We start from the raw sequence: 21,528 nt of genomic DNA, 5'->3' as shown, positions 1-21,528 counted from the left end.
CACGAGACCGACACCAAAGAGTCATACTTCCCACGAGATCGATATTGAATGAAGGTCAACGAGTCATGCAAACCACGAGTCATACAGCCCACAAACTCGACACTAGGCATGTATAAGGCCCACGAGTCCGACACTAGGCAAATATGTCGGTTTCGCGGGCCTATTGTCAGACTCATGGGCCTAATTTGCTTAGTGTCAACTCGTCGGCTGTATGATTCGTGCGTGTCGAACTCGTGACGTGCATCCGGTTATACCGATTTCTGGTCAATTGCTGGTCAACATGGATCTGATGGGTGAGATATTTTAGTTTCAAATGTGATCTCCAATGACATCTATATTTGGAAAACTTGGCAAATCCAAATGAGCTCCTTTTTTTTTCCATCCGCCATCTTCAGGACTTGCGACTTACTAGAGTAATTTCTGGATCGATCAAAAATATATTTCAGAATTTCACAGGCTCTGATCATTGCTAGCAGAGGATACATCATTCCTAGTTACTTCTTCTCACTGTTTAGTTGTTGTGAGAGAGATAAAACGAATGAATTAAGAAAAATGTAAACTGAAGTTTTATCCTCTTGTTATTGCCTCCAAAGATCTTTATTTTTTGTCAAATACTGACATGGCAGTGTGCTAAAAAACCAACAATGTTCGAAATATCGAAGTGTCAACACGAATACATCACGTCACACTGACATAATCTATAAAAATTTGTTTGATTACAACGTAAGATGATCTTTCTTTCACATCTTACCTGTGTTTGAGTAGGGCCCTGAAGTCCAGTTCATCAGTTTGTGCCTTTTCTGTGATTTACAACAAAATTGTAACATATAATGTGAATTTCTCTTAGTTGAGAAATAAGAGAACAGAAGTTTTGGGGAAAAAATCAGATGATAATATTTTTTTCTCCCTCGTTGTTGTGATGAATTTGATCTGTTCAAAGGTGAAGTGATTTGATAAGATTCAGAAGAAGAAGAGCTCGCATTCGTTAGAAAAATAATAGTCTCTGACCTTCTAACCTGATGTGAAGATAACAGAATATGTAATGAAGCAATGAATCTCTGTTCTCTTAATCAGTTTCCATTTGAATATTGTAATTACGCAGATAATGGCATTGGACAAAAGCAAGCAACTATTGATTCATATCTTGTACGCCGTGAAGGATATATTATGACCCGTATATTTACACTGACATTATTTTTTCGTCACTTTGTTCTCATAATGGCTCGTAATCATGGATAGTGTAGAAACAAATACAACAGTAATCCTGATAGGAGTGTTCCTTCATCCGAAGTTCCCTCGTGAAACCAAACTGAAGAGCGCATTAATGTTCAGCACACTGCAATGAGACAATTCAAAATGACTGTACAATGCTGAAACAAGAGCCGTAAGAGTGTCGACAGTATCTGAGTCAGAAGTCTATTCTAATACTTCATGGGAATTCTCGTTTAAAACCAACTATTTAAGCCTACCAAGTCTCAAATACCACACTTCAGTAGGTCGGTACTACAGTTTTTTTTTTTACGTAATTCATATATTCCTTAGTGTTTCATGAGGCATGGCTACCAAATCTCCAAGATTCAGCCCTTTTTTGTTCGTATAATAACTTGTTTCGTTGTCACCATTTTAAAAAGCCTTTAACCGCCGATTTTTAATTTCTTAAATAAACAATATAATTTTGAAAATTAAAGTGTCAGTTTTTCTCACGAATTAACTTTTTGTTTTATTTAATCTTTTTGACTTGTTAGGAATGAATAAAGTTATGTTATAAGTTTCATCGAATATCTTTTCTGAAATATGCGATATGCCGTGAAATATAGAGGCTCCAATTCAGTGATGGCAACAGAATAGTTTTTGCAGCAAAATTTTTCCAGTACCTGATTGGTTATAGCCAACATTCCGTTTAAAAGTATCAAAAGTTTTATTTACTTTGGATGACGGCATTCACTGCCCTGTCATCGTTGTAAATGAATGATACAAACACATTAGAAATAATGGTTTTTGCTAAGAATGGAGAATAGGGCCTACATTGTTTTGATCACCAAACGCTGTCAATTCAGTGCTGAACAGAGGTGCTTAAAGTTGGGCACCGACTTCTGTTGAGTTTGCTTGCTTTTCCTAAACGGGTCATACACATTTCTTTTTTTTCACTCATGAATTACTAATGTCGTTCATTGAATTTCTAAAAAAAATCATCCACATGGAATAGTATGAGTATCTATAAGCCACGTACAGACAATTAATCACTCAGAATATTTTCATATAAACAACATGTAGATATTAAATAGCATTATCATTGCAATGTGTTTTTTTTTTCACGTGTTTAGAAAATGTATGGTTTAGAGAGTAAACAGAGTTATTTCTTTCTTTAACGGATTCGTGCCCTTAGCAAACAGCATTGGAATGAATTGAGAATCTTATTGATAATAAGTACATTTCGTAATTACTTTGTTAAATGATAATAATGAATAAAAAAATTAACTGAGCCATTCGCAAAAGATAACTGAAATTTGAAAGGAAATTAAGAAATGACTTGAATCAGCAAAATAGACGAGTTACAATGCCATCGCTCCAGACACTAGAAAAAAAAAAGTGAAGACATCAAAAACAGATGGTGCAAAAATCCGTACGACCTGGAACGTGACTGAATTGGTTCTTCACACACGCGGTGAAAAAAAACAGAAATGTTTTAAAAAGCAACTACCAATGTTCTGGCCACTCTCACAACAACCTCTATTTTAAACACATTCCACAATTTCACCATTTTCTAGGAAATGGTGAGAGCAGTATTGCGAGCAAATAAGACAAGAGATTGACAAAAAAGGGTGTATGGTACGCAAAATTTCTCGTCAAAGCTACCCTGAGCAGCTTACTACGTTGTGCATTTGTGCGAGTGAGTGCTTCACTTAAACCCAGCTGCAATTGGGCTTTTTTCAGTGTTGATGTAACGAAAGGCATGCTCAAGATAGAAATTGATGTGAGATTTTTTTCTCCTGAAACATTTACAGCCAAATTTGCCACAGAACATAACTTGTGCCTATCTCACATACACACATCCGCATTCACGAACGCGCGCACACCGTACATACACAAACTTGCAAATAGACACATTATGGTGTTCACTGCCCGTGAATTAAGTTTAATTTCTTAAATTGTGATTATAATGTATCATTGCTTTGAGTGTCAAGATTCAAATAATAGCCTGTATCTCGACGAAGTCACGACAAAGCCAGTAAGCCCCCCCCCCCCAAAAAAAAAAGTCATTTCATGTTTGTAGCAGGTGACATGTTGAACGGCCGTCTCTTTGAATTTGACGCTTTTGTCTACAAAAACTTTGAATTTGGCCTTTTGGCTTAAACTCCAAACAAACAAAAACCCTAAACAACCTGCTCTTATTCATTTCATTCAGTGCCTCATTCAAGCTAAGAAACATTTCTTAATAAATCCATGCTCTGAATTTAACGAGAAGTGTCAATCATGACTCTCTTCATTTAATTTGGGAAGTTTAGGAAAATTTTGAGGCGTGTTGTCAATTCAATACCACGGCTGCAACCCCGCTGCAGATTTGTGATTTTCAACTCGCACAACGTGAGATACAGAACCACTTAGTTGAGACTTGACATGAGAGAAACATCAGACTCATTTCTGGTGATTTCTCTCTTCCCCCCAAAACAACGATGCATATACCTTTTCTCCCTGTGGGGTGGAGTGCCGAGACATCGTGGGGTGGTAGGGGAGGGATGAGATTGTGGAGTGAGGGGGGAAGAAGAAGAAAGAGAAGAGCCTGGCACGGTCAGTCATCTTGCTCTGCGAGGTGACTACAGTCCCAGCGACAGAAACTAGAAGAGTTTTTTTTTTCTTTTTTCGTATTCGTTTGATGTTTAGTTTGCGCAAAAGCAAGTGCAGATGGAAGGGGGGGGGGGGTGATAGGATCGAGATGATGGAGATAATGGCAATAGACCTCTAATGGATAGGAATAGACAGAAACGTTGAGCGCGATGAAATGAAAAATGAGAGTACAAAATAAAGAGAAGCCCATTTCACAAAATGTTGCAATTGTTGGAATGTTGGAAGTTGGATTTGTGTACTATTTTTTTTTTCATTTGTACTTCCAATCAATTTGAGTGGTCCACAATTCTACAAGTTTGTCTTTCAAGAGGGCAAGTCTTTTTTCCAATAATACAATAATTTTGTTCAAATAGTTAGCATAGGTTGTGCACTTGCTCATTTCCTCTTCTGCTTTCATATGCATGTTCATAAATTTTTTGCTGCACCGATTTGTTGTAATTGTTGAACTTGAAAATTTGTGATATTGGAAATAAACGTTGAATTGAATGGAATTGAATTGAGTTTAATCAAATCGATTGATTAGTGTGATGAACAAAATAGTTGAGATTCATCAAAATTGGACCTTGAAATAAGGTCATTGAATTTTAAAGTTTGATATTTCTTAATAAAGTAATAATATCAAGAGTAACAGATTAATTTGATTGGATCGCATGATATCATCGAATCTCCCACAAACCTTTTTCTAAATCTTTACTTCGCTTTTTATTTGTTGACAAAATCATTTCATTCTATGATTTGCAAGAAATTGATGTAGTGAAGATGCAACACAGCAACAGTGATTATGATTTAAAGAAAAGGGGTCATAGCTGCCTGATTATTGAACAAAACAAAATTTTATATTTTTTGTGTATATTATCCTATGAAAAAGTTGTGAGGTGATAACATCATCAGTGTGCAATGAAAACATTGGAAACTTTGAAATTCTATAATCTCTTGCCAAATTTTACATCCAATAAAGATGAGTCTCCTATACCATTCTGTGTAACTGACTTTGCTCCAACTTAGAACATGGAGTGAAAATGCGCTTCAAGAGGAGATGAAAACCGAAAGAAAGACGTTAAGGCAAAAGTATAAGAATTAATAGGAGGAAAAATGTAGACTTAGAAGAAAGAGTGCACGAGGGACAAGAGGAGATGGGGTAGGGCAGGAATAAAATAGACGAAACGAAATGTATAGCTAAGAGGACTAATTTTGTTACACCCTCTGATGCGTGAAAAAGGAAAGTACAAAAATGCTTATCTCAAAAACTGACTTTATAATCACTACTGCCGAACTCCTAATGAATGTTTTGAATAAATACATTAAGCTTTTTCGCTTAATTCTGAAACAAAAATATATTTTGCTGCTCAATGTATTGCACAACAGTTCCCTTTACCAACCCGCACTGAATTAAATGTCATTATGATAAAGGCATTTTTTCAGGTATGTTACTTGATTTGTATGGATCTTGTCAAAAAAAAAAAAAAAAACAGATCGAAAAAATCTATTTAAAAACGGGTTCAATGATCACGATACAGTTTGCTGAGGACTGAATAACATAAAGTGTTAAGTGAATTGCACAATAGTTCCCTGACCCAAGTCCGACTTAATCATATGCCATCATGATAAAGAAATTTTGTCAGAGGAGTAACTTAATTTGCACAAGTCTTGTTAAAGAAAGAAAACATAGGGGAAAAAAACTTAAACTTATTTCAGTGATGCAGTTTGCAAAGGAGTGAATTAGATTATCGTGATATTGGTGATGCAAAACTTGAGAAGTCCTTGAAGAAAACGGATGTTTGTACTCCGTTGGTGTGATGAAAGGCGACAGGTTGTGAAGTGAACAACAAAATACAACACTCTGAAAGGAAAAATTGAAAAAAGGAATGCACAATGACGCACGGATCGAGGAGAATGGTTGTGCAAGTGCGTAAGCTGAATAAAATCAAACCACATCTTGTACCTTCCACACGCGTGTGACACTGCCAGCGCCTGGCGTCAAAATGAAAACTCGTTAGGCTAAAGCTAGATGACAAACCAATCAAATAGACACTCGGAATCTCCGCCAGACTCTACCAATAATTAGTTAGAAGGTTGATTTAGAAAACAATTGTGACTACAGTGTACATGGATTGCTCGATTTCACATTGAGATGATATTAAGATCACGGACAATGGAGAATAGAAAACCCACTTCAAATGTTTACGTGATTTATCTTACTACAATGATGTAGGTAAATGATCGTTAAAGAAACGATACCACGGTTTACATAGTCTGTGAGGTTTCACACTTTAACCACGAATGTTGATGATTCACTTCAAATATTGGGGGTCAATATGGTTACTAGAATGTCTACTGAGGGAATTAATGACATGAAATGTAAAGATGAAGAGAATGAGAAATATTGGCTAACACCGGCACGTTTTCATATTTTCTCAACAATGGACATTACTCATCACACAAACTCGTGATTTGATAGGTGTTTACACACAGAACAGAAAAGAACAAAGTGGCAATCACAAAATGAGTGCACTGCTTTGTGAATGATCACGTCGAGATCTGTCCAGAGATTTGGGGATCATCCTGATTTCAACGCAATCCGCATGGTCGCTTCGCTCACTCCTGCAAGTGCGATCCAGTTTTTAGACACATATTACCTAATCCTGTTCTGTACTAGGCGTCGACGTACATGATATATAATTAACAATGATTGTCTTTACAGAATCACCAGACCTGACACACATTCTTATGAATTTAGATAGAATTTGCATTAGCAACGCATATATTGCGTCGCTCTTGAGATAGTGACCAAACTGTTGTGTGACATTATTGCCAAACGAAATTTAAGAGAAGTTTCAATCCTGATGAATACATATCATATCTAAATGCAATATTTGCATTTCGTTGAACAGCCCATCTTATGGAGCATCCCAATTATGAGTTCTCCTCGTCATCAGATACTTATATGATATCGAAAAAGCTGTACCAAAAAAAAACAAACAAACAAAAAACTGGATCGCACTCTACTTGGCAAACACACCCGACAAACTGGTAAACTGACCAAAATCAAATGTAACTGAACACTTGCCATGTCTTGTTGGAAGAATGAGAGCAAAGCGGCAAATAAGCAAGTATCAATTTTCGTTCCTGTACCTTCCCGGCAACCATCATGCCTTTGAATTTTGTTTACAAATCAGTCACATGTTGTTTTTTTTTCCTTATATGATAATTTCGTATTTCCTATCACAAACTGAAATCAGCTTGTGCTATATAGACTTGTCAAAGATATATTTGGTAACTAATATGAAAAATATATATTTTTTTTAAATCAAATTTTTTTCATTGCTGAGGTTTGGTGCACGACATCAATCCAGTTTCAGTTTATTATGCGAACTGGCCATGTGTTCAAAGAAAAGATCATGATGCATCACGTGACAAGTAACGCCGATGCTTGTCTGAAAATGATACATTACTGTATTTCCTTTCTTTTTTTCTTTTTTTAGCTCTGCCTCCTCTCATGAATATAACAATTTACGCTAGACTTATTGTGGATAAATCTTTCCTTTCAACGCAGTCAATTCAAAAACTAATTTGTCACACATATTTCATTCACGCATTAACGTGTGTGTATAACTGTTTGCCACTTTCGAATGAAAGCAGGTATAAATTGTATTCTAATTTGGAATGAATGAAAGCAAGAATAAAATTGTATTCAAATTTTGGTCTCAATATATTGACCAATGAAAAAACAAACAAACTATAAATGGATGGAGTTGTTTAACTCCAAAGGTTGATGGGTTCTGTGTTAGAAAATTACACTTTTGATCATTATTCCAAAAGAGCGCGGACACTTCTTTTGTAAAGATTGTGACTACTCATTTTGCAATAAGCTTGTGCATAAGATAAAAGAAAAAACACCTGCAGATGTTTATTAGAACAATGTAAAAAGAACCACTGCTCTGTCATTGCTATTATTTGAACCTTCTTCTTGTAATCTAACCTAAAGCAGGCACGCTTCTCCTTTGTGTATCTATGCATATTGTTTAGAGGGATAGTTTTGGTAACGATAGTACAAAATATCTTCAATCCCACATGAGATATAGCTTTTTTTATCTTTGCAATCTTCCGTCTTTTTCATGAGAACTTGGAAAAATTTGAAATCATAATCAACTAAAAAAAAAAAAAAATCAAGCAATCGTCTGACGAAAACGCTGTTACGAGTATACATCCGTCGTTTTGGGTATTATAAACGGAAATAACAACGAATAGTACGGTTTTTGTTCGGTTATAAATCTAGACCAATAAAAAAAAAACGACATGAGATCATGTGAGGAGTAACAGAGCATTCCAGTTAAGCATCGCCGCGCTTTACGAAGTCACGTGAGCCGCCATGACTCTTTTATTTGGACACACGGCGGTAGCGAAGAAGATAGCATTGTACCTGAGCCCGGTTCACCAACTTGGCCTCGCTCTGAAGGACGGGAAGGTAGACGTCCAAAGCAATAGATAAAAAGATGTCATGAAGAGCGTCTGGCATTAACTGACCCATCTCGGGTCGTATTTAGAATCTCGTGAAAAGGGGGAAAAAGAAATGTCTGTATGCATCTCTTCTAGACGTGTGTTGAGTGCAAATAAAAGTGCTCGAAGTGTCATGATCGTAAGTTGCCGTAGCCGAGCCGCATAAGCAAGTGCATGTGAAAGTGAGGACAAGGGGTGACGAAAATAAAAAATAAGTAATAATAGAGTCAGGGAAATAAAGGAGAGATTCGGGAGGCTAGTTAAAAGGTCTTGAAAATCATACTTAAAGCGAGGACAAGGACTGGAAGAGGATTTGAACTGAGGGTGTAAAGTGTTAAGGCCTGGGTAAGGGGATAGGACTGAATCCTCGCATACCAGATGCACAAGTTTCCACGAACAGCCGTACCAGAATCCCGTGCGTGCGTCAGTCGGCCACCATATTGGATTGTTGTTTTTCTCGCTAATGAATGCTGTCCACGTGACAGCTACGTCATAAACCAAAGGGTGGATCTGAGACTATACGTAGCAAAGATTTATGTCTGCTCCCGAATAAACATTAATGGGTAAATAAGACTAACAAACTTCAAGAAGTATACACATCCATGAATATGATTGGTTTATTTTGTTGAAAGTTTTTCATTTTCTTTTTCCGATGAGAATTCCTGACAACAAAAGCAAAAGGAACTATCTAACAAGAGACAATGTTGCTTGTAGCTATATGAATGATATCATTAACCAAGTGTGAGTGTCCGCAGGTTTTTACATTACCCTTTTCCAGATGGTTCAAACATTTTAAGGAAGTTATGTCTTTTTTTGGAAATATTAATTAAAATCAACATTAAGCGATGTAGAAACAGAAAATGAAATATTTGCTGTCTGCACACGCCACTTCACACGAATTACACAAGGTTGCTTTATTCTGTTATGCCTCATTCCAAACCCGCGAATGTGTGACCGCAGTGTGAATTGATTATTCGAAAGAAAAAAAAGCAACGTATTTTCAAGGTAACTTCAAACAACAAACTCGACATACACTTTCAGGACATCCAACAGCTACTGGAATACGTGAGAAGGGCTCACAACACCAACATCCACAACGAGTCATTCACAAACCCTTCGCGGGCAGCTGGCGGGGAGCAAGCAGGGCAGCGGTGGTCCCAGGTTGGCTCTGATGCTAGGGCTTAGCACACTTCCCGCCCTCGCTCTTTTATCGGAGGGCTGAGAATTACACAGCTACAACATTGCAACAAACCCGAAGAAAGTGAGTTTGGTAACGTGCCATTTCAGGCGCTGCTCGACATGGCAGCACACTCTATAACGAATTGCAGTTGGTGAAACTGTTGCCAGAAATAGCGTGCCACTGCTTGAAAGAGCTTACCACGTGCGAAGGATTAAAAAGTGAGATTAAATCGAGAATGTGTCGAATATGATGAGGGGAGATCTTGATCAACATCAATTGGAGGGAAACATTCCTACATCGCCAGAAGCATTGACTAAGTATTGACTAACATGATGAGGAGTGTACGTCGACATACATAAATAGACATAGAATGGTCAAGTATCACTTTTGAAGAACTGATGAATGAAGTGCTGGATGATAGGTTAGAATTGTGAACGTGAGAGATCTACTATAAACGAGAAGGGGTTACCCCCGTCAGCGCCACTCCCGGAAATACACCCTTGGCACCCCTAGAGAGCATGCGACTTTTCCGGAAGAGCAGGTGTTAAACGTGGGCATCTCAGTGCAAATACGGTATATGTCCGGGATAACAATATTGTGAGAGAACAAGGAACTCGCTACATTCTCAATTCAACTTTCGATTCTACATGTTCTATTGCAGGATGCACATTAATTCCACGCCAGGCACACAAATAATATTATCAAAATTATTAAACATTAAAACAACAGCAAATGAAGGCACAAAATACATCATATTTGCAAGTTTAAAAAGAGATAAGCATAACAGGGTCGCTGTAAAATATTTATCAAATAAAACACCGAATATTGTCTTTGAATTCTTTTCTTATGAAGCATCGTTTCAAAATATGCATCCAATAGACATTTAGAAGTATCTAAATATGTTTTTTAATGACGAACGCAGTAAAAGGTGTAATAATCGAAAGTTCAATTCAAACAAAACCATGAAACAATCGTAATATTTGCTAATTCTTAGTCACAAGGTTGATATGCTTTTATGAAATTCTACACTTGTATCGGTAAGCCATCAAGTAAGTTAAGATACGAAGGGGCAGGATTGTGATTATCGTTATCCGAAGAATTACATCATTACATCATCATGAAGTTAGTCGAAACATATATCCATTAACTGACTACTTCCATTTACCTCAAGTAAAATAGATACACTAGTTAGGAATTAGGTTCACATGTTTATACAAATTGGGTGTTTAGTCGTGGGGTTTACGACAGGACTGATAATTTTACTGGTTACAGGGAATCAATCACGTCAATATAAAGTCAACGTTCTAGTCATTTCGGTTTGTAGGGGTAAGACACCAAAAATATGCACAAATTGTGGAGGATTAATCCATTAAAATCTAAAGAGAGGGCTAAGAGATTACTGTTAAGAGTGCTGATTAACCTTGATCTTCCTAGGTGTAAAGACACTATGGGTCAGTGCTGCTATATTGAATCTCTACTAGGTGTACCGTTGCTATGACAACAGTGAAACTTACGTGTCACGAGCAGGGAGAAAACACGCTCATCCTTCCCGTGTTCGTTCTCCAGCTTGCAGGAGAACTTGCCCGTGTCGGTCGAGTCGGCTTTCTTGATCTCCAAGATGTGGACGTCGAGTTTCTCATTGTATCTTGTCTAAAGAGATGAGTTGAGAAAGTTTCTGCGTCACTGAAGCCCAGCACTTACAATTTCTAAGTTGAAAGTTAGTCAGAAAGATCTTTTTTCTTACATATTCTCTAGCGTATTCCAGTTTCCGCTGCAAGTTTTTGTAGAATAGGTTTAATTGAAGCACTTCAATCTAATACGTCAGTGTTACTTTCACACAAAAAAGGAAAAGAAAAAAATAGTCTCCTGTAAGATTTAAGTAACACAATAATAACAACAATGATAATAACAAATTCTTTTATAGCGCATTTCAGATTTGAAAAGAATTTCAATGCGCTTTACAAACAAATTGTAGAATTTAATACAAAATATAACAACAAAAATTACAATTTAAAAAGCACTATATATTACTCTACAATAACTATTTCTTATACGTACATAAAGGGTCAGAGTTGCCAATACATCTGACATAACTACATTAATGAGTTTCAAATTCAACAATCATATGCTACTTTGTATAGATAAGTTTTGAGTTTTTGTTTGAGATTGTCAATCGGCATCTGACTTTTCAGTGGGTCTGTCAGAGAATTCCATAAAGTAGGTGCGGTATAAGAAAAAGCCCTCTCCCCATAAGAGTTTGTTCGAATGGTAGGTACAACAAGTACAAGTAAGTTTCGAGCAGAGGATCGGAGACATCTAGAAGGCTTGCATGGGGTTATGAGTTCTGTAATGTAGTGCGGGGCTGTTCCATGTTATAGTGCTTTGAAAGTGATGAGGAGGATCTTATATTGAATGCGATACCTCATAGGAAGCCAGTGCAGATCTTGAAGGATTGGGGTTATGTGTTTACCGTTTCTTGGCAAGTGTAACAAGGCGGGCAGCGGAATTTTGATTTCTTTGAAGTTTGGAGAACTTCTTATCCGGGAGTGCAATGAGGAGACTGTTGCAACAGTCCAAGATTGATGAAACAAGGGGATGGACCACTATTTCAGTAGTGGATTTACTGAGGTAACAACGAATTGTCGATGATAATAAAATATCATCAATAATGGTCTGCCTAACAACATCTGTGGCTGTCCTCCAAACCCTGCAATGAATTATTTTCCCCTATTCATATCCTGTCATCCAGGTACTAGAATTTTGGTAGAAACAAAGTTGTGCCGTCACTGGTGAGAGGTTACAGCAAGTCTTTCACAAAAAAGGCTTACTACCGACATATGTGTGAATTCCTGGTTTATAAGTGGCTGTCACTACCAAATGTATTTCATAGACAGCAAATAATATCATAGCCTTTAGCTGCAGGAAAGGAACAGTTGAAATTATTCTTGAAGGACAGTTCATTGTAGACAGGCTGAACTCATTTTCTGCTTATTAATTCTGAAACAACTATTCGCTGATGGATTTATTTCTTGCTACATACTATTTCATCGCTGACAGTTCTTACAAAAAGTTGAACACGATATAACTGGCCTTCTGTTCATGGGTATAGCGGTGAGACAGACTTGTACGTTATCGCTGGTGTGTACTAAATCAGAGGTTTGAAACTACAAAAAGAATTTGTTTGCAATCATATCTCTGAAACGCGTTTCTAGACAATTATCGTCAACGAGTGTTTGGACAGAGACATGAATGTGCTCTACGACCGATTCAAGCAAAGGTCCCACTACTTGCAACAGTTGGACCATGAACGCCACGTCCATTCAACCGAACAGACAACCCTCGCTTTACGCTTACTCACAAGACTATAATGTGCACGAACGATTGCCGAAACAAAATCAAGGTATTGCTTAGCTCCTCCTCCTAAGTTCCTTTTTTTTTTCAAAAAAAAAAAGTCCAGATTGCAAGTGCGCTCCAAGACTCAAGCAAAAAAAAAAAATCGATACGAATCTTGATTTGAAGACAGTCTTTTGGAGGAACTTGATCCTGGTTTGCATTGAGAGAAGCACAATTTTCACTTACTCGACATTATTCTTGTGCAGAAACACGTTTAGCATGTTTAGAAACGAGTTCCTCGCAAGTATAAAACACCTCTACTCCTCTTTCCCATATACAGTTAAATTATATACCTGTAGTTTTAAGTGCTTACTTAGTTCATTTACCGAAATATAAAGACAAAATTATTATGGCTGTATCATGTATTGTTGAAATTTATGTGACTTGAAATTTCTTACTTATGTAAACCATTATGTTTATAACCTTGTAGGCCTACTATTTTATATGGAAATTAAATCGTTTGAATTGAAATGAATTGAACTGAATTGATTTGGAATTGAATTGAACTGGATTGAATTGAACTGAACTGAATTAACTTGAATTGAGTTGAATTGAATTGAATTGAAATGAATCGAACTAAACGTAACTGAACTGAACTGAATTTAACTGAATTGAATGGAATTGAATTGAATTGAATGGATGAGAGCGATATTATCTTACAGCGTAACGTCCTTTCATGCCGTCCTTGATCTCATTCTTGCCCTTGTACCACTTGACCGTTGGCTTTGGATCTCCGGCCACTACGGCCTCGAACTTGACCGTTTGACCTGAGAGGCAGAGGAGTAAGAGAGAGAAGAATGGGCGATAGGATGTGTCAACTTATATAAGACATTACTTTTGAACCGATGACATCATATGATCCGTCATGTCACCGAATTACTCAGATGATGTAGTCGAGAAGCAAGTATCAAAAGTGTTTTGCGTTAACCGCGTCCGGTCCAAATTTCGAGATCTTGATATGTTTTTTGTATGAGATACAATGTTATGGTAATTGAATTATATTCAGTGAATATTAATTAAAAACTCAGGTATACTAATTCCAATTAAGAAATAAAACACAATACATTCCTATAGCTGCACAATTAATTAACAAACATTAACTCAAAGATTTTCACGTGCTCCGAAAACTTATTTCGATGAAAAAGCTTTCTGAAACCTGCTTGCCTCTCATTTCTTTGAAATGCTTTACAGAACATTAAAAATATATATATTTTTTGGAAGTATGTAATTGAAAACATGATTAAAATTCTTTTCCAGCAACATGGGGTATTATTCAAATTTTGAGGGAGAGGTAATTATGATGTATGTTGATATACTTTTAACGAAAAACACTTATTGTGCTCAAATAGACATTGCCAATGGTACAATTCAACATGATTATAAACAAAATCTGCAATTCATATCGCCAATTCAAGTACACTAAGTCTTAATTCAAATCATAGTACGTCGTTATGTTACTAAACATATTCGATTTTTTTACGTTAAATTCTATGAAAGACACAAATCAATATCGTCATAATTCATGATTCATGAACCATGCAACGAACAGTTTATGTTTGAATTGAAATCGGAACAACGTCCTTGAATTCTTGTCTATACACCCCTCCTCACCTTCCGGGGTTGAGCATTTGCTCGGAGTTTCGACGAAGTACGGCGAAATATCTACAGGTTCCTTCTCCTTCTTTTTCTTCTTCATTACTGCGGGGAGAAAAGACAGAACAACTGTGTTAAAAGCGCATTTATGAGTTAAAAATAGGGACAGAATGAACAAATCATTCTTCATGGCCATTTTGTAACTGCAGTGATAGTACTATATAGTATCTACACATCTACTGCCAATGATAATGCAAAGTTTGAAAATAATTGCTAAGATAATGCTAGTTGTTATGAGGATAGTGTTTTGATAATAAAAATAATAATAGAAATAAAGCGATAGTCATTATCATCCATGTCATCATGATAAATTGAATTATAATATTTTCAATTCCACATAAATGTGGTCCATATGATTCTTTATTTGTAGAACAGTTATTATCTATATACAGTACACTATTAATTATCCTTACTATCATATTTCATCGGGGGTAGCGTCATCGTACTATATCACCACTCTTTCTGAGTGCCCTACCTTTATTACTTCCCCAGCATTACAAGGTGTCCAAGTTGTTTTAATACCTGGATGTAGATAAATTCCTAGAGGGGCATCGCGAGTAAAATCCTTTTTTTTCGGACTTCAAAGCAATATCCACTATAGGACAATGCTGTGTCACTAGTCTCACTACTATACTTTGCTAAGTTGATAGGATTGATGAAAACGACGCTTTACCTGGTATGCCTGTCAAGGCTGTGTATATAGCTATGGGTGCTGTGCTTACTGATCATGCGGTGCTCTAAACCTATCATACACATGCATTAACATGCGCACAATATCACCCTCAATGGCAAAACTGATTGGGAAGCGTCCATTTTCTTCTTTTTTTTTTTTGGGGGGGGAGTGGAATGATAGTTTAATGTAATACAGAGAGATTCTAATGTAGGAAGTCTGTATTGGACATTGATTGCTGTACTTTATCAAACTTGACGATGTCATGACTACACAATTATTTTGTCGGGAAATACATATTCATAGAAATACAATGGTACGTCTTTGGTTTAGTACCTCAATTTTTAGAATTGACGGAAGATTAGAAACTTACCAACGCATTCAGTGGAAAATAAACTTCACGACGGTTGAAAAACAAATTATTTCACAGCAATAATGGTTTAGACGTTGAATTCAAAATATAAAAGATTTCAAACATGAATTTAGAAATATTAATGAGTGATTAAACCTTCTACATTTTTTTAAACATGACAAAGTTATTAGTATTATGAGCAGACGTGCTTGTGTGACTATCTAACACATGGCAGCATGCATCTTTTTATGTCTTTAAACTTTGGGATACCTGGAAGAGATTTTCTCATTACTAACGTCCACTCTATCGTCATAATGCGCAGTATATCAGCATGTAACGAGCTTTATATATTTCTTTTCATTATTTGTTTCCATGTTTGCGTTGACTGATGTAATTTCACCTGTAAACAGTCCCCTATCCCAGTAGAACATAAGGCATATAATCATTGTTAGATATGCCATGAAACGCACACAATTAAAAATTGTAAACTTGAAAAGGAAAACTATACTTTCAAAGCATGTATGCGCTTCCCTTGCCCTTTGCACTGCCGTAAATAGGATACATTGTGACATATACCAAACGTGATATTTGGCACATTTAACTCCTGAGCAATTTCAACCTTGTTAATATAATTTTCAAAACTTTGAATAACAAAGAAGAAAAAACAACAAAAAGCATACACAAATAGCAAATCTTTGAGAAATAAGCACATGCTGTTCACACGCATATTGACAACGGCATTTATGACGATGCTATGAAGCAGTATGAAGAATATTTGTCTGCATATACATGTAAATATACGTACACATAATACATGTATTATTATGTACATGTAAATGCACACAAATAGCAAATACAAGAGAAGCCTACGCAGCTCTAACTTGCAAATTGATCGCCGACTCTTAAACAAAAAGAAAGGAGGAGAAGCAAAACCAGCTTTTCTTATCATCGCCGTAACATGCATGAAAGCTCGGTGCAAACTTGGTGCAAGCAGTGATGTAAAATAATGTTGTGCATGAAGGCAGCTCATGAAAGCAAGTGCGCGTGCGTGCAAGGACTGCAGTATACATCGATTCACCTTCCTGGTCGCCCGGTTTCCTCTGGGCGGGGGCGGCATCCGAGGGCTCTGTGACGTCATTAAACAGTCGTGATAGAAATAATAGCTCGCACTTGCCAATTGCAACATGGCGAGTTTGGGGACGTTGTGAACCAGGACAATAATATCATACTGCTTGGAAATAAGATACACATGCCTAATATACTGTTGTGGTTACAGGGACATCACAAGCATCATTCATCAGATCACGGAATCGGATATAATTGATATAGGGTGCTGGATTTTACAAACGTGAAGGGTTGGTATAGGAATCCATCAGTATAGTAGGTTCAGCGGGGCATAAAAAGTGATCAAGACTTGCACGCAATGCAATACATTCAGGTCAAATGTTTTGTCCAAATTAAGGCGTTACATAATATTATGAAACACGTATTGACACATTACACAAAAGCAATTTATAAACATAAAGAAATTAGAGTGAGATTTGGTGTATCATTATCAAATGAATGAAACGTCATGGAAATGGTCCATGATATTGTATAGTATGGTAATCACTGTTTTTTTAACACAGATTAAGGTACGTAGATTCCTGATGGGTTATGCTGTTAAGTAATGGATCAAATTACAAAATCAAACTCCGTCAACCCGATTTCAAGGAGACGGAAATAAGTAGAAATGTCTGGAGATTAGTACATGTCGGTCACCATTAAAACAAACTTACGATTGTATTCTTCTCTTGTCAATCCAGTTTTACCTACAACATGCAATCATCGTGAAAGATCGACATCTTTGGTTATTAAATCAGGGTATACATCTATTCCAATGGAGGCGTTTGAATTTCAAACCCTTGTCCGATATATGGGTGCTATCAAATTTAAAATTACATATATTTCATCATATCATTAAATGCTGATGCCATTGTGTCATTGTGACATCGAAAATCAGATGAAGGCATAATGAAAACAAGTGAAAGAGCTTTTAATATATTTCCAGGGTTATTCTTCGTTATCACTTTGGTTTAGTATATATCGCAGAAATGCAGATTATCCAAAAATATTGTAAGGATTGTTCAAAAGTGCCGTGAAAATGTAGGCAACGTGGTATAAATTGCCTGTAAATAAATTGCTCAAGCGCTTGCATCTTTTACAGATCCAGATGTTAATAGGATAATTATAATCCTGATTGATGGCAAGCTCACTGCCTGTCAACCTACCGGCGTATTCCCAGTCCGGCGAGCTCTCGGTGCCCGGGGCTGCTTCGGAGCCAATGAGCTCCTCGACCGCTGGAGGGGCGGACTCCACGCCTTTCTCTGAACTTGGTGCAATGGCCTCTTCCACGGGCTTCTTCCTGTAAGGTGAAAAAAAAGGGGGGCGGGGGACAGTGTAATTTACAACATTAAACCTCAAGAAAAGAAGTAACTTTCTTTCTCGTCGCAAAGTCAAAGTCTTATCATATATTAATATATTTTGGACAAGCACGTATATTTGGCTATCTGGACACGTGCGATAGGGATAATCATACAATACATCTTATATTAATCCGTGCATGAATATCATACAAAGCGTGTATATCATGAATCATATACATATTAAATGCTATTCAGCAGGCTGTGTAACTGTGTTTCTATATCTTAAATCGTATAACTTGTCTTAAAGCCTAACTGCAACCGGGTTTATATTCTACAATACCACAATGTTGTATATTATTGTTACACCTCAACACACCAGCATGAAGCAGTGCTTCTTAAAACACCTCTCTCTATCTCTCTCCCTCTTTCTTTCTCTATCTCCATATCTATCTATCTATCTATCTATCTATCTATCTCAAGCATTTTGCTCATAAAAAGAGATAGATACAATGTATATATGGTTAGCTTGAAAAGTTTCAAATTGTTACGTACCCTTTCTTGCCGGGTTCCATTGTGTCTGAAAGAAAAGCAAATTATGTCATTCAATCATTACCATAAATGCCCTTGAATAAGTCGTGTAATATGTTGCAATTAGAACAAGAGAAAATCATTTACAACTCATCGATTTCATTTCGTTACGGCCTATTCTGCTTAAGATCATCAATTTCAGGGAAGTTATTACTAGTTTGACAGTTTTCATTATCCAGATTGATTATCTTAATTGTCTTTAGATGGACGTTACTACCACTACGGTGTGTGTCATAATGCCATTGGCAATCACACCTCCAGCATTTTCGGTCAGTCGTAAGGCAAAATTTATGTTATAAAGGAATAACAGTCCCAGAATGACGTGTCACAATAAAATAAAACTTCAACCAACCTTTATTTTTGACTTGATAGCTTTTGTCAACTAGTGCTGATATTCTCAAGCAAAATGACCCCCTTCACAACTTTGCTATCCTTCTGGTGATGGTTAGGGATGAACATTGTTACCTTTTTATACCCCCAATGAACCCTAAGCATCAAAATATAGGTAGGGAAGGTGTGGCAACTATTATTCGGGTTGAGAAAGTCTACATTAGTGGACAAAAGCTAGCCAGTCAATATAAAGGTTGGTTGAACATTGATCTATTTGTGATGTCATCATCTTTCTCCAACCGATGAAAGAGTCCTGCATCGGACGGAATGATGTGATGACGTCACTGTGTGACAGGTGACCCACTGACATGCGCACAAATCTTGACCGTAGATGTCATTTATTGGACATGAAATCCATAAGGAGAAAAAGATTTATTTTCCTCTCACCAAATTATTGTCATATTGCATTAGTTTTACGGTAAATACCTGTCAACATGAACATGGAAGGAGTTGTTGGTAAATCATCGACCTTAAACATAATTCACGTAACATTTTTTTTTTTATGCGTAAACAAGCGGCCCATCTAATATGCATAAGCGGTTGCAACCATTTTCAATGCTCCTAGACAACATTAAAGTCTATCATCGATCGTACGTCCGAATCGATCGTCAGTTTGTTTCGTTTTATTCCATATTTACAGACAACTTGACCCATGCATGCCGTGGAATTGCGCTTCGACCGATCCCATTTTCCGTACATACTCTTGTAGTCTGCACTGCAAAAAGTCCGGTGTTAGATATGAAACACAGAGCTGGTGTTAAATTTCCGGTGCTCATTAGTGGTGTTAGATTAACACCTCCGGGAGTCACTTCAAAATATAAAACTGTTTTTTGAATATTTACTTAGTTACTGTTCTTCTTGTTGATTTTGAACTTCAACAAGACGATCAAGAACTTTCTGATGGAGTACGCCTACTTGATTTTTTTTTTAAAAGGTGTAAACACATTTACACCACAGTAACACCAGTTGGTGAGGTCTCCTGTTGACATTGGAAGGGTGTTTTACCATTGAAATCAACACCACTGATATCAAATCAACACCATGCGGTGTCATTGTTGAATTAACACCAGCACAATGTCAAAATATCACGAGCTACATTGTCAAATTAACACCACGAAGAGCCAGGTGAACACTTTTTAACAACATCACATCATATTTTCTACACCTGTCGGTGTGGTCTTTTATTGACACTTGATCGGAGTTATATTCAACACGCATGGTGTTGAATCTACACCGATGTTTTTTTGCAGTGTATTTACCCTCTTTAAGCACTCACCCTCTACGAAAATCTCGCAAATGGATTTCGCCTCGCCAGTCTCGTTGGAGGCTACCACGCTGTAGTCACCCGTGTCCTCCGGAAGTACTTCTAGGATCTCCAGTAGATAGAGGTCACCCGCCTGACTCATTCGGAACTCATTGGACGGTTTGATCTCCTTCCCATCCCTTTCAGAGATAGATAGATAGATAGACAGATAGATAGATAGATAGGCAGATAGATAGGCAGATAGATAGATAGACAGATAGATAGACAGATAGATAGATAGATAGGCAGATAGATAGATAGATAGACGGAAAGACAGATAGATAGATAGATAGATAGATAGAGAGATAGATAGACAGATAGATAGATAGGCAGATAGATAGATGGATAGATGGATAGATAGATAGATAGATAGACAGATAGACAGATAGATAGATAGATAGATAGATGGATAGACAGATAGGTTGATAGATAAACAGATACATATAAGGTGCAAACAGACATATAGACAGATAGATAGAAAAACGAAGGTAGAGAGAGAGAAAAAAGTAAAGTATTGCGAGATGCTGGTTGCTGGCTGGAACATTGATCCGTGGAAAAGACGCCATCTCACGTGTTCACGAGGGAACTATAAAGACCGGTGACATGGCATTAGCGTCTGCGACAGTTGCTCCGGTCTTATTTTCTCCAAGGACTTAGGGGTTAGGGATATGATAGGGTTGTGATAGGGTTTTAGGTTTAATTTGATGTAAGGATTAGGATTAGGGTTAGGGCTATGTTTGTGGGTAGAATTTATGTTTGGCTTTAGCGTGCAGATGTTTCATTGGAGCAACTGTCGCAGGAGCAAATGTCATGAAACCCTAAAGACCATCCATAAAGCAACTTACCGATATCATAAATCAACAGTAATTGAAGCTAAAATCTCATAGCAAAATAAACTTCAGAATACCAACGCTTTCATAGTTTGAGTCCAATTCCAATAAAAATCTAAAAGTTTCTTTGTATGATTTTCTCAATTTATCAAAGGCAACTTGAAAGACTAATGGAGAAAAGCTGGTCTTTAAGAACATACTTACTTCATCCAGATCACCTTGGTTGGGTTGCCTGTGATCTTGACCCGGAGACTAACTCGGCTACCATCTTTCACGTCCTGTCAGAGAGATATACACAATGGTATCATAAATCAAGGAGACCGTTCCTATAAATACAAGATATTTAGTTATGTGAAAAGAACACTGCTACTAGTTCCAGTCAAACCAATATCTGACCTTGCGATCCGTGTTCAGCAGAAAA

The 21,528-nt window shown here is 37.0% G+C and overlaps 1 protein-coding gene across 1 annotated transcript in view; it reads right to left on the bottom strand.

The window, feature by feature from the left end:
* LOC140239919 (twitchin-like) overlaps nt 1–21,528 on the bottom strand; it is a 122,850-nt gene that overhangs the window by 79,976 nt on the left and 21,346 nt on the right. Inside the window, exons 12-21 of the mRNA XM_072319735.1 lie at nt 21,312–21,385; nt 20,251–20,417; nt 18,549–18,573; nt 17,862–17,995; nt 17,370–17,402; nt 14,528–14,614; nt 13,577–13,683; nt 11,038–11,173; nt 8,267–8,296; nt 752–800 (exon numbers count right to left, since the gene is read on the bottom strand). Coding sequence (XP_072175836.1) covers nt 752–800; nt 8,267–8,296; nt 11,038–11,173; nt 13,577–13,683; nt 14,528–14,614; nt 17,370–17,402; nt 17,862–17,995; nt 18,549–18,573; nt 20,251–20,417; nt 21,312–21,385 — 842 coding nt within the window. The remainder of the gene's footprint in view (nt 1–751; nt 801–8,266; nt 8,297–11,037; nt 11,174–13,576; nt 13,684–14,527; nt 14,615–17,369; nt 17,403–17,861; nt 17,996–18,548; nt 18,574–20,250; nt 20,418–21,311; nt 21,386–21,528) is intronic.

This window comes from Diadema setosum, chromosome 16 (genome assembly GCF_964275005.1).
Source record: "Diadema setosum chromosome 16, eeDiaSeto1, whole genome shotgun sequence".
Lineage (NCBI taxonomy): Eukaryota > Metazoa > Echinodermata > Echinoidea > Diadematoida > Diadematidae > Diadema > Diadema setosum.
Note: the sequence above shows the minus strand (reverse complement) of the source record. Positions and strands in the feature narration are given on the sequence as shown.